Below are 14,265 nucleotides of genomic sequence, written 5' to 3'. Positions count from 1 at the left end.
GTCATGTGCCTTAATAAGAGAACCTTTGACCTTCCTCTTGGTAGATCTATTGCCAGAACCTGTGTTTGCTGGCTAAGCTGTTTCTGGACCATAAGACACTGTATTATGATGTTGAGCCCTTCCTCTTTTATGTCATGACTGAGGCTGACAACACAGGCTGCCATCTTGTGGGATATTTCTCAAAGGTATGAGGTTCCCTAACTAGATGTAACTAGACATGCCTTCTCCTCCTCTGTTTACACAAACAACATTTACATTACATGAGGCCATCCTTAAAAAAAAAAATCCGTTTCTTGTCCACCGGGTGAGCAAAAAAAATTTCAGTCGGGAGGGAGGGATTTTTTTTTTTTTAATATATGGATCGATGGATAAGAAATCGCAATGCTGTGTTTGCTTTTTCTTTCAGTACTTTTTTATTCCAAAAGCAGACACATTTAATAAAATATGACGGTTTAATCAACTGAAACTTGTACAAAAACTTTAAGTTAGCATTTTAAATGCTGACTGCAACATTTGCAAAACTTTTACAAAGGTACTTAAAATGTCCGAGACATGGACTTTTTGTAGTTCTAAATCGGCCGTTAGGCCTAGTTCGGATGAAATTACACTATTAAAATGATCACTGAATGATTTGTTTTTCTGAATATTTACTATTTTGTTGTTCGCTAGAATACCATTTTGCGATTTCACACTTAAGCAGATGTTTGAAAACTCCGGATCTCCTTCCTTCATGGTGGCTGCCATTTTTTTTGTGCCGCACGGCGCATGCGCAGAGCTGATTCAGTTCAGAGTGCGCGCGCACTCGGCGGAGGCAGTAGTGTGTCGGAGGGAACAGAAGCAGAGATAACACTTATTTTGTCTCCGGTAAACCAGTCTTCTCTTGTTCGATTACGTGCTGGCATCAAAAGACACCGTTGGTTGTAAATGAAACCAAACTGAGTGGTTGGAGTGTATTTTCATACACAAATGGAGAAATGTTCGCTGAGTGTGTAATTGTGTAGCCCCACTGCAGACCGTTGTCATTGTTAATTCATAGCATGCTCAGCTGCGTGAATGTGTCATGCACCGAAAATAAGAGATTTACAAGCCAGGAACGCCTCATGATGCAATACGCAAGAAAAGAAAGAAGATTTACTGCCATTTTACTTTGTATTTGAGTAAAGTGAATAAATAAATGGTCTGTGGAAAATACATTTAATCCTGGGAACTGCGTGCACAGGAGTTTATTTTGTGTTTACTCCCCCCCGGCTGGCTACTTATTTGTCATGGCTGGCTAGTATGAGCCTTAGTGGAAAGCCCTGGGAATGCGTAAATGTCAAGTTCGATTTTAGATTTACGAACCCGAAAAAAATGTCGAAAAACCGGCGTTAAAAAAAAAATTTTTCAACCGCACAAACGGCACTCACCCGGCCGGTGGACCGGAAACAGAACATTTTTTAATAATGGCCTTAGCATTTTTAGGGATGATGATGATGATGATTTTCCGGTTCAGAACATTGCCAATTGCGTTTTGTGATTTTGCCGAAGTTGTCTTTATTTATCTATTTAGTCCGTTTTCTATAATAAGAGATGGGAAGGTTTCCATGTACCGATGATAGTTTTGGAGTTCTGAAATCCATAAAAACAAAACTTGAGCAATAATTTTTTTTTTTTAATTCAATTTATTTTTTTTGTGAACAACTGTTTTATTGAAATTATAATTTCACTTAAGGTCAAACAGTGCAAATATCTTTAACATACCCCTCCCTCCCTCCTTCCCTCCCCCTGGCGACGTCCGACGTCCCCCCCTCGGTCTAGTGTCTTACAATCCTATGATTTGCCTTTATTCTGAACTGAGCAGGTCCCTTATAGCCAAAGCGGCTCTTTTCCATGAGTCCAGTGTAGAACTTTTAGCTTTGTTCACCCGTGCTGTAGACATCTCTAACATAACCACATCCTGAAAGTATTCCAGCCATTTCCTAACATATAATTTGTGAGGGGGTAACCAACGTTGTACTACCATTTTTTTGGCAGCCGTCAAGCCAGCCAACCCCAAATGTGAATCGTCATTGAGCAAAAGGAGGGTCGGCTCCAGAGGTACCGGTTTATCAATCATATTGGATAAAGTCAGTGTTACCTTCCTCCAAAAGCCATAAGCCTCTGGGCAGTCCCATACCATATGCTTAAATGTTCCCGGTGTGTTTAGGGAGCACAAGTCACAGTTTGGGCTGGTCGACAGCTTCATATAAAATCTCAAAAGTGGTGTCAGATAGACCTTCTGACACAACTTATAGTGAATCATTTTATTTTTATTTTATTTTTTACCAACTTTATTGGACTGTTACAAAATAAACATTAAAAAAAAGAAATAAACATAAAAAAAATAAACATAATAAAGCAAGTCAGCCCAAAGGGGAGAACGCGAACGGGCGACCCATGCAAGGCGTTTCCCCGAAGGTATAAAAGAGAAAAATCATACAAGTAAAATTAGACTAAATTGATCTGTGGCAACCACAGTCACGGTACACAGACCATGTACATGAAAAGTCCGTATTATAGGTGGAGGTCAGTAATTAAAAGTACAGGGATGATTTGAAAACAGGGAGGCTACGGAATTTATCTGGGGGAAAAATATTTACATACATAGTTCCATGGTTTAACAATCCTATAGAGATCTTGCATGTGATGTCACAGCCGATCCAGATTGTGACACATGCCATATTTCCGTCTTCTGCTTCTACTTCTACCTTTTCTTCTGGAAAACCCTACTATATACAATTCTACTACAACGGCTGCGGCTACAAGCTCTCCCTACCTGTGCACGTTTTTTGTGTGTATTTTTGCGGGTTGTTCGTCTGTACCGGACTTCAATATCCACTACAACCGTATGGACTTACTGGACATTGGTTTCCAGCAGAAAATGATGGTTTGTAGCGATTTCCATCGCATGCACAACATTCCGGACGAGATAGCGAGACCAGCGGGGTCTCCGTGGATTGTTATCGGGTCTGGCAGGAGAAGGAGGCGGCGCCGGGAGAGGAAGCAAAAGCGAGGCTGCAGGCAGAGCCGGCCTGTTGACTAAGCTCAGAAAACAGCCACTCAAATCTCCACTGCCAAGCCTCTACCTCTCCAACGCCAGATCCATGGTAAACAAGACGGACGATTTGGAATTACAGCTGGAATTACCTTATTCTATTCTATAATCGTGCTGGTCAGTGCTATACTAGATACCACTGATATATCTAGTATCAGTACTAGTACTCAATACTTAAGTGACTTACCCGTCCAATGAGGATTGTTATTTTCTTGTTTACAAGATGCCACATCTGAGGGGGGCTGACAAATCCTGAATTTCTGTAAAGATAACTGTCCAGAGATTTATAACCACGCAGTGCTTCACCACTGAACAGCAAGGGAAAGTTAATGAGGTAATTATACACGTCTGGGTATTCCACCTCTGGCAGTTCCATATCCACTGACACGGTCATGAAAACTCCATCCGGTAAGCGATAAGGGTCACTAATCTGTAGCTCGTTTATTTTAGACATGTATCTAGTTATCTGTTCATTAGAAAAATGAGCCGTGTAGTCCGTCGGTTGAAATTGACCCATTTTGTACCTGAGTGCAGCAGTATTCAGTGGTTTTTTACCGACAAAATGGCGGCTGTGTACTTTCCGGTCACGTGACTGCAAGATCTCTATAGAAGAATGAGGCCTGGTAAGTTGAAGTTCTGCAGTGAGTAGGTTTTAAAATTAATTTCGGGTTTTGGGCCCTAGACCGGTCATGAGTTACAAAAGACACGTAGAGGTTTATGTTCAAATCTGTTTGGCCATTAATGCATTTATATACAAAGATTAAGTCTCTAATCTCCCTATCATAAGTCAGAGGAAGCAAGTGCAGGCTTCTGAGTCTGTCTGAGGTAAGTAGCATCCCCAATACGCTGTTGTAGTATCCAGCGCGTTGCACGTCGTTGGACTCTCTCTAACAGGCTTCTAAGGTTGACACTAGCAGGGGACCATACTTCAGATGCGTAACAGAGCTGTGACTTGACGAGCGACAAATATAAAGTCCTCCTCACTTGAATTTCCGTCAGCAAGGGACAGGATCTTTTTAGAAAGTCAAGCATCTGGTTAGCCTTGTTGACTATTGAGCAGATGTGCGAATCCCATTTTAAATTACTTGAAATAACCACGGCCAGGTCTTTTTCTTCGTTAACTCGTTGAAGGCATGTGCTGCCCAGGTAGTAGTTGTGAATGATTGGAGTTTTTTTCCGCGTGATGGTCAATATTCTGCACTTGTTGGCATTATACTGCATGTTCGATTCACAACTCCACCCCTCGGCATTGGCTAGATCGTGCTGTAATTGCTCGCTGTCTTCGGATGTCAGGATAGTGCGAAAAAGTTTAGTGTCATCTGCATATAGAGCGACTCCAGTTTCTTTATCCACGACCTCGGGAAGATCGTTGATAAAAATAGTGAAAAGCACAGGACCGACCAGGCTGCCCTGAGGCACACCGGAGGTCACGGGCAGAGGCTTAGAGACCGCGCTGTCAGTTACCACTCTTTGTGTTCTTCCCCCAAGATAATCTCGAAACCACTCTAGCGGACACCCATCGATACCGTACCATTTCAGCTTTTCGACCAGGATAGTATGGTCAACACAGTCAAAAGCTTTTGCGAAGTCCAGATATAAAATGTCCGATTGTGGTGATTGGGGCTCTTGGACGCGTGCAATGTGTTCTCCCAGACATTTTTCCAGTTTATATCCTCCTCTGCAACAGCCAAGTCTCTAGACCATGCCTTGACCAGGGGTAGCTCTTTCTGTGTGTGTGTGTGTGTGTTTGAAGTCGTGAATACACAACTGATACAAGTCCTCTAGTGTTCGTTGTGGATAGCCAGGCTACAATAGGATGTGTCTGCAGCTTAGAGTTAGTCTGCACACCACAGGCGTGAAGAGCCGACCGCAGTTGGAGGTACAGAAAGTGAGAAGTTGTTGGCAGATTAAAAAGAGAACACAGTGTCTGAAAGCTAAGCATACCCCCTGGGTCAAATACATCTCCGAGATTGTACACTCCCTTTTGAGGACCATAATGCTGATTCAAACGGCTTATTCCCGGAGATAATGTTCTTGTTCCCCCACAGTGGAGTATTCAGATGCCATTTCCAATTCCCCCCCCAAACTCTTCTCAACCACCTTAAAATTTCTTATCAAGTTTGTAATAACAGGCCCAAAGTGTAACATATACATTGGTTGCTAGTTAGTCCAGAAAATAAGACCCCTTCAAGTTTGTATGGAAGCACTAGTGCATCTTCTATATCTCTCCAGGCTACCTGAGAGGAGCGGTCAAGCCATGTCTTAAGCGGGCGTAGCTGAAAGGCCTGGTGATATCTCATAAAATTTGGGAAGGCCAGCCCACCTTCTTCCTTTGCTCACTGTAAGGTGGAGAATTTAATTTTGGGATGTCCACTATTCCAGATATATTTTCGTAGCAGGGAGTCAACTCTCTTCCAATATCCTGCCGGAGGAGGGAGCGGAATCATCATGCTAACAAAGTTGAGGCGAGGCAGCACGTTCGTTTTGATGGAGGCAATCCTTGTTTGCAGTGAAGCTGGTAATTTAGTCCATATGGCTATGTCACATTCCACCTCCTTAAAAATGTTCTCATAATTTGTTTGAACTATATTATGCAGTGAAGGCTGAATCTGGATGCCCAAGTACGTGATTCTTGTATTAATGGAAATATCATAAGGCAAAACTACCGCTTTTGCGGATTCATTCAGGAGCATCAGATACCCTGTCCACACTAGGGATTTTGTACCGATACGAAACTACTTTCGTACCGCAACACCTGTCCACACTAGCAACTATACCGGTACTGTAGCAGTATAACTGTATCGGTACGAAACCCACAAATGTATGGGTTTCGTACCGGTACAGTATCGGTACTGTAGCGCTTCGCTGTAGTGTGGACAGAAGAAGCGGTTCTGTATCGATACAAATATCCCACTTCTGGGGGCGTCGTGGCTCAGGTGGCTAAGGCACCATACCATAAATCCGGGGACCCGGGTTCGATTCCGACCCGAGGTCATTTCCCGATCCCTCCCCGTCTCTCTCCCGCTCATTTCCTGTCACTACACTGTCCTATCCAATAAAGGTGAAAAAAGCCCCCCAAAAAAATCTTTAAAAAAAAAAAATATCCCACTTCTTCCGGGTTATTCATACAATACAATACAATACGCACGTGCTTTCCAGCTGTAAATAAAACGTCAAAATGGCTCAAAACGACCATGGAGCGGAGGGAGGGAGAAAGGAGGAAGGGGGGAAAGGGAGAGAAAGGGAGGGGAAGAGAAGGGAAGAGGGAGAAAGTGAGGGGGGAGAAAGGGAGATTCGTTTTCTTTGTTTCTTTCTCAACTGCCTCGCGTGTTTTATACGATTTGACTGAATAAATGACCACCAGAAATACAGTCTGTACACTGACAACAAAAAGCACACACATGTTGTTTCATCCGCCATATTCTCGGAAGGAAGTTACTCGGTAACCACGGAAACATTTTGCGCACGCGCATTTCAACTACCATGAAAGAAAACCACAAACATTTCTCGCTAGTGTGGACAGATGCACTAAACTGTACCGGTATACTTTGTATCGATACAGTTATACCACTTTCGTACCGGTATAAGTGTGAACACAGCTAGAGTTGACTTCGTCCAGTTGATCTTATAGCCGGACAACATCCTGAACTCTTCAAAAGTGGCTAGCAGCAAAGGTATTGACTTTTCGATATCTGATAAGTAGATAAGTACGTCATCAGCGAAGGCCGATATGGCGTGCAACGAAGTTTTAATCCGAATGGGGGCAATAACCTGGTTCTACCTCAAATGTTGGGCTAGTGGTTGTAACGAGAGAATAAATAAACTTGGCGAGAGGCTGCATCCCTGTCGAGTCCCACGAAAGATGGAAAAGGGGCTCGAGTGTAAACTGTTCGTGGATACCATGGCGGTAGGGTTAGCATATAAAACACGAATCATGTTGACAAACCCTCTCCCTAGGCCAAATCCCTCCAAGACCGCCCACAGATACTGCCATTCGAGCATGTCAAAGGCCTTTTCGGCGTCAAGTGACAATATCGCGCATGGAGTCTTTAACTGTTGAGTTTCATGAATTAGACGTCGAATATTTTGTCTGCTGCTAGATGCCCTTTCATGAAACCAGTCTGATCCTTATGGATTAGTTTGTCCATGCATCTCTCCAAACGTAACGCTAGCACAGGGGTTTTCAAAGTGTGGGAGAGTCAGCCCCCCCTCAGAGAGCAAATAAACAACAGTGCCCCCCCCCTACAATTTTTGTTGTTGCTATAGACCCTTTTCACTCACGTGACCTTCGTAAACGCGACCGCCATTTTGGACATAAAGAAATAACGGTTTATGGCACAGACCCTTTCGGTTCTCGCTCATCTAGCTGCTACAATGACTGCTTAGACTGCAACAATAATACCTAACACACATTTAAGTATCCGTCGTAAAGACGTGAAACTCGTCGAGTGACGAGTGTGTTCATTGAAAGCTAACACAATCTAAAAGTAGACATACCATCACACTGCCCTGGCGCTGTGTACAGTTTACCTTCTATGGTTTGTGCACTCACTATTTGCCATTACTTTCTCCAACCCAGTGTTCGAACTATGCCGATATTTTCGGGGGGTCCCTTTTTTTCCCGCGGGGGGGGGTGCTTGCGCTTGTCTCAGAGCGCGGATCTCCAAGCACATGAGAAGCCTATCTTACGCACATATCACGCGGACTCCACACCTCCACACACGCATCGCGTCTGAAGTCGTAACTCATCAGGGGAAATCGTGTCCGCATTGGCATGTTCAAAAAACAACCTCGCGTCAACAGTGATACCACACGCAAGAAAAAAAAAAACAGTCAGGCTACTCAACACATCTGATCCACAGCAGCACCAAAGCATCACTGGAAATCATGTCAACAACCAATCTTCCATTTCAACACGCGTCAACAAACAAATGGCACCACAAACATGAACGAATCGGTCAGGCTACCGATTCCAAACCCACAGCAGACGAATAATTAAATGCATCTTGCCTTAAAGCAGAATCGACCACAAAGGAAGTGTGTTGGCACCTTCCTTTCTACTAGTTTGTGTCCCCAACCTGGCAGCAGCAGTCGTTGTCATATCGGTTTATTTTATCTTTGATGTAAACACAACACTTCGGATATGCAAATGCTTCCCGTTACACACGATTGCTATGTCAATAAACATCATTTTGCCAATATTTTAGAGACCATCCATCTTCTCCGTCGGTCAGCATCTGTCGGGATCCGATAAAATGATAAATCTTGCCTTGTGTGTTGATGGTTACTACATCCAGGTGCACAACAATATAATGGCATGATGGAAGTCTTGCTGAAAGTAAAAACTTTCTTTGATGGCTATATTCCTTTCGATGCTTCACCATCGTTCCTCGTTGTTGGCTGTGGTAGACTACTGGTAGTTCATGTCCAAAATGGCGGCCGCGTTTGTCGTGACGTCACGTGAAAAGGGTCTATACTTAATGTTCCATTCATATTTTTATAAAATGGTTGTTGTACACATTTTTCTTTTACACATTTTAAACATCTGTGCTTTTTTTTTTTAAACATCTTGTTTTACACATTTTAAACATCTCATAGCATCGTTAGCTAGCACCTCTTGGCAGACAACACACTGTGGCAGTGGAGCATCTTCAGATCCAGTCCATGAAAATCCAAACTTTAAATAATTGTGGTCATACTTCCTTCTTTTTTTGCTTGGCCCAGACTCTGACTCCTCACTCACTGTAGCTTTAGGTACTAAAAATCGATCCATTTTGTCTCTGGCAAAGGCTAGCTGAAGTTCGCTAAATGTCCGCAATAGTAACTTATTCTGGTTTATTTTCCCTCACGTTGCGCCCCCCCGAAGAACTCTGGCGCCCCCTAGGGGAGGCGCGCCCCACACTTTGAAAAGCCCTGCGCTAGCACCTTAGAGTACAGCTTCTTGTCTGAGTCAATTAATGAAATCGGTCTGTAATTGGAGCAATCAGTTTTGTTTTTCCCCTTTTTAGGGATTAGCGAAATCAAGGCGGCATTAGTGTGAGCAGGGACAGAGCCTTTTTCAACCGCTGATCTGATCGACCCCAACAAAACTGGCCCCAGAATATCCCAGAAGTGTAGCAAGAGCTCTGGCGGTATGCCGTCTGGGCCCGGCGATTTCCCTTTATTTGTCTTCCTAAGCGCAGTCTCCAGCTCCTTGAAAGATATGGGATGACCCAGATCTGTTGCCTCCTGCTCCCCTAACGTGGGCAAATCCAGATTGCTCAGAAATTGCTTACATTTCTCTGAGTCAAAATTAAGCATTGATTTGTACAACTCCTTGTAAAAAGAGTGGAACGTGGTATTTATCTCTTTTGGATCAGATGTAAATCTATTATTAATCGTTTTTATGGTATTGATCGATGCTCTGGATTCACTTTGCTTAAGCTTCAGCGCCAATAACCTGCTTGGTTTGCCTCCATTAAAATAATAACTCTGCCTGACTCTGTGCCTGACGAATTCCGCTCGCCTCCTCAACCGATCATTGAGCCCCACCCTGACTCCCCTCAGTTCTTTTTTCCACTGATTCAGCGTATTTACCCTTTAACCGCTTCTCAAGTATGTGACACTTCCTTTCTAACTCGCAGACCCTGCGGCTCCTCTCTTTTTTGAGATGAGATGCATAAGAGGATGTAAAGTCCCTAATACAACCCTTTTTGGCCATCCATATATACGAGGCATCATCTACTGTGCCTATATTAATGGCTATGAATTCCGTAACCCTTTTCCTAAATTGTGCTACAAATACCTCATCCTGTAGAAGTGTCGTATTAAAGCGCCATCTAGGCATTTTGTTGAATCTGTGACTAAGATCTGTCGCCATCAACAGCGGGTTTGTGGTCAGACAGTGTCGCCGGCAGCACCTGTATCAAACCTACGCCCGTTTTTAGACTCGAAGAGAGCAAAAAGTAGTCGATTCTGGAATGTGATTTATGGTATGCGGAAAAGCACGTATAGTCTCTAATGCCCTCGTTCTGAATGCGCCACATATCAACTAGGTTAATATTCTCTATCGTGGTGTTAAGAGCAGCTGATGCTGCCTGCTGGGTGTGGGAAGCAGACAAGGTGGATCTATCTAAATTGAGGTCGCACACTGCGTTCATATCCCCTCCCATAATCAGCTCATAATCTAATGCTGTGTTCACATGTATACCGGTACGATAGTGGTATAACTGTATCGATACAAAGTATACCGGTACAGTTTAGTGCATCTGTCCACACTAGCGAGAAATGTTTGCGGTTTTCTTTCATGGTAGTTGAAATGCGCATGCGCGAAATGTTTCCGTGGTTACCGAGTAACTTCCTTCCGAGAATATGGCGGATGAAACAACGCGCGTGTGCTTTTTGTTGTCAATATACAGTCTGTATTTCTGGTGGTCATTTATTCAGTCGAATCGTATAAAACGCGCAAGGCAGTTGAGAAAGAAACGAAGAAAACGAATCTCCGTTCTTCACTATTTTATTCAGCGAAGACATCGATTGAGGTGTGTGACTTTGCGCATGCGCATTATATTTGTATCGATACAGAACCGCTTCATCTGTCCACACTACAGCGAAGCGCTACAGTACCGATACTGTACCGGTACGAAACCCATACATTTGTGGGTTTCGTACCGATACAGTTATACCGCTACAGTAGAGGTCTGCGCGGGTCAGATTTTTCAGTCCCGCCCGCGCCCGCATTGTGCAGTCCCACTCCCGCCCGCAAAGAATTATGATTTTCAGTCCCGCTCCCGCCCGCGCCCACAAAGAATTATGATTTTCAGTCCCGCTCCCGCCCGCGCCTGCCATATTTTGTCCCGCTCCCACCCACAAATCCCGCATGATGCAGACGTTTGCGTTATTTCTCAGGAAAGTTCTTGTCTTGACACAGCGTGATGGTGCCCCGCCCCCTACTTTGAGCGGATTTGAGCATAAATATCTACAGCTCGCGTTCACGTTTGTTATTATTTACCTTGTTTCTGAATTCAGCATGTAGTGTCTCTAATAATAATAATTAGTGCTGTCAAGCGATTAAAATATTTAATAGCGAATCGCACATTTTTGTCACATGAGAAACCATTGTAATTCTCTGATCAGCATAAAAAAGTGAATGGGCTTGCTTTGTACCAATGTTTTTTTTTTTTTTTTTTTTTTTTTTTATTGCAAAGCAGAGCTAGCAAGAGAACCATGAGTGAACAACTCTAATCGGAGAGACAGGTTACACAGTGACGGTAGGCTTGACTCAATGCTATCCCAGAAATCCTTCCTGTAATATGCAAATTTGGCCGCCTCTGATTGGACAGCCAAATTTGCATATTACAGGAAGAATTTCTGGGATAGCATTGAGTCAAGCCTACCGTCACTGTGTAACCTGTCTCTCTGATTAGAGTTGTAGACTAACTCAAGCAGTAAATCACTTCACTCATGGTTCTCTTGCTAGCTGGGTGTGAACGGCGAGTCATTAGAGTTATCAAAGGATTTCCTGTTAGGGTGATCAATGGCAAATTTAAGATGCCATTCCTCACTCAATCTGGCAATCTGACTCTCTCTGCAAATTTAGGCATCTTAAAGGAACAGTCCACCGTATTTCCATAATGAAATATGCTCTTACCTGAATTGAGACGAGCTGCTCCGTACCTATCCGAGCTTTGCGCGACCTCCCAGTTAGTCAGACGCGCTGTCACTCCTGTTAGCAATGTAGCTAGGCTCAGTATGGCCAACGGTATTTTTGGGGGCTGTAGTTAGATGTGACCAAACTCTTGCGCGTTTTTCCTGTTTACATAGGTTTATATGACCAGTGATATGAAAAAAGTTCAGTTACACAAATTGAAACGTAGCGATTTTCTATGCTATGGAAAGTCCGTACTATAATGACAGGCGTACTAACACCTTCTGCGCGCTCGGACAGGTACGGAGCAGCTCGTCTCAATTCAGATAAGAGCATATTTCATTATGGAAGTACGGTGATCTGTTCCTTTAAATTCGTGTGTAATCCAAATGCCCAAGATGAGTAGCATGCTATAGATGCACAATGGTGTAACATAGGGAAAAAAAATTAAAAATTCAGGTTTTGATTGTATGTACTGAAATAACTATTAGGCACAATTTTTACAATATCTATATAAATTAGTTGTTTTTAACCTTGAAATCAGCATTTTAATGATTACCCATAATGCATCGTTTATCGCGCTAAAACAAGCAAAAACATCATAAGACAGTGGAAATACTACCTTTACTACCTTCACGTGGCGTCTTTCTCGATCGCACGTGCCTAGAAGCGTACCTTCTAGAACATTCCTGGGTGGTCACGGACTGTCACGTAGCCTAGTTTGGTTGTGAAACTCGCTAGGATGGAGTATTTTCGCGAGTTTAGTGGCAAACTTTTGCGCCGCAATTTCTCTATTCTCGAAATTTGTAACCTGAAACCCTACAAGAAATGTTTCATAATGTTTGGGATTTTGAAAAATGCTTCTAGCAAGTTTATTTCGCTGTATTTTTCCATGAAACTTGGCATAAATCATCCTTAAGTGATGAGCGTGACATTGTTATTTTGGTATGGGTCACGGAGTTAGTTGGAAGCGGGAGAAATGAGAGTTTCTCAACTACAGCAGCACTTCTCACCATAGATGGCTGGCGTGTTTCACAGCGTTTGGGATTTACTAAATCGACTAAATCTCTAGATCTACTGAAGCTACGAGGATATAAATCACCAGTATTCTAATTTACTGGGTGAGAAGTATTATATATATTTTTTGAAAGGTTTATTGGCGCTACAAGTCCATGAAAGTTGGAATTGTTCGTGAAGGGGTTAGTTAGATTTTGGTAGCATGACGCGCACAACAAGCAAAAGAAAAAACAAATTTTCTTCCGAATTTCCTTGCTTTATCAAAATTATTTTTGATGCATTAAAAGCCTGTGTGTTTATAATATTTAAGCGATTTTTTTTTTATTATTATTATAGAGAATATTTGATCAAAACTTTCAAAACAGCATTCAAAGTGATTTTTCACGGGTGTAAATGTTACGCGTGACGTCCATAATTACGTTAAATTTTAAGAACTAAAATTCTGATAAAAATTCTAGATTTGCGCTATCATTCTGGGGTTTTGCTGAATAATACTTTAGGGAGTTCTCTTACAATGCTGAAAATTCAATGAGTTTTGGTGAAATTCTAGAAAAGTTATTTACATTTTAACGCACCTGATAGTGATTGTGCTCACACAGCGTGCTACTCATACCAAGTGTTTAAATTTATGTGTGCTTCTTACTTTAAGGGGGAATAAATTAAATTGAATTAGTTTGGCTGCAGTATTGAAAGGTATGATCTCACTCTTTTGTAAATTAACTTTATAGCCTGATATTTTGCCGAAGTCTTCTCGTAAACTAAGTGTTTTTGGTAGGCTAATTAAGGGGTCAGATAGATATAATAGCATATCAGCGTAAAAGGATACTTTATTCTCTAATCCATTTCTCTGTATTCCCTTAATGTCAGCTTCATCACGCAGTGCAATCGCCAATGGTTCAACTGCAATAGCGAATAACAGGGGCGACAGGGGGCAGCCCTGCCGAGTACCACGACAGAGTGAAAAATAGGGGGAGAGATTGTTTGTTCGGACAGCCGCCAACGGGGAAGAATAAAGCATTTTTATCCAGGAGACAAATCCCGAACCAAAACCGAACTGTTTAAGGGTATAAAAAAAGATAATCCCACTCCACCCGATCGAATGCCTTCTCAGCATCTAGCGATATTAATGTTTCTGGGATATCGGGTGGATTGGGATCATAGAGGATATTATAAAGGCGTCGTATATTGAAAAAAAGGAGTGGCGACCTTTAATAAAGCCTGTTTGATCATCCGATATAATTGATGGTAGAACAACTTCTAAGCGGCTGGCCAACATTTTGGAAAGGATTTTACTGTCTACATTTAAAAGTGAAATGGGGCGATGCGCATTGCATTCTAAAGTTTTTTTTTTTTTTTTTTTTTTCCTTTTTTCAGGATAAGTGAAATAACTGCCTGCCGCATAGTTGGAGGAAAAGAGCCAATAATTAATGATTCCTCAAATACAGAGAGCAAAATAGGGGCAAGTTGATTGGAGAATTTCTTAAAAAATTCACTTGGAAACCCGTCAGGTCCTGGAGTTTTTCCATTTTGCATGAAATTAATGGCATTT

The 14,265-nt window shown here is 42.5% G+C and overlaps 1 protein-coding gene across 2 annotated transcripts in view; it reads left to right on the top strand.

The window, feature by feature from the left end:
- kat7b (K(lysine) acetyltransferase 7b) overlaps nucleotides 1-14,265 on the top strand; it is a 76,553-nt gene that overhangs the window by 46,938 nt on the left and 15,350 nt on the right. For both annotated transcript variants that reach the window (XM_060939561.1, XM_060939560.1), the window contains one exon: nucleotides 45-185. In XM_060939561.1, the coding sequence (XP_060795544.1) occupies nucleotides 45-185 (141 nt within the window). The remainder of the gene's footprint in view (nucleotides 1-44; nucleotides 186-14,265) is intronic.

The sequence above is a fragment of the Neoarius graeffei genome, chromosome 14 (assembly GCF_027579695.1).
Source record: "Neoarius graeffei isolate fNeoGra1 chromosome 14, fNeoGra1.pri, whole genome shotgun sequence".
Taxonomy (NCBI): domain Eukaryota; kingdom Metazoa; phylum Chordata; class Actinopteri; order Siluriformes; family Ariidae; genus Neoarius; species Neoarius graeffei.
The sequence above is the reverse complement of the archived record's forward strand: the minus strand, read 5'-3'. Positions and strand labels throughout refer to the sequence as shown.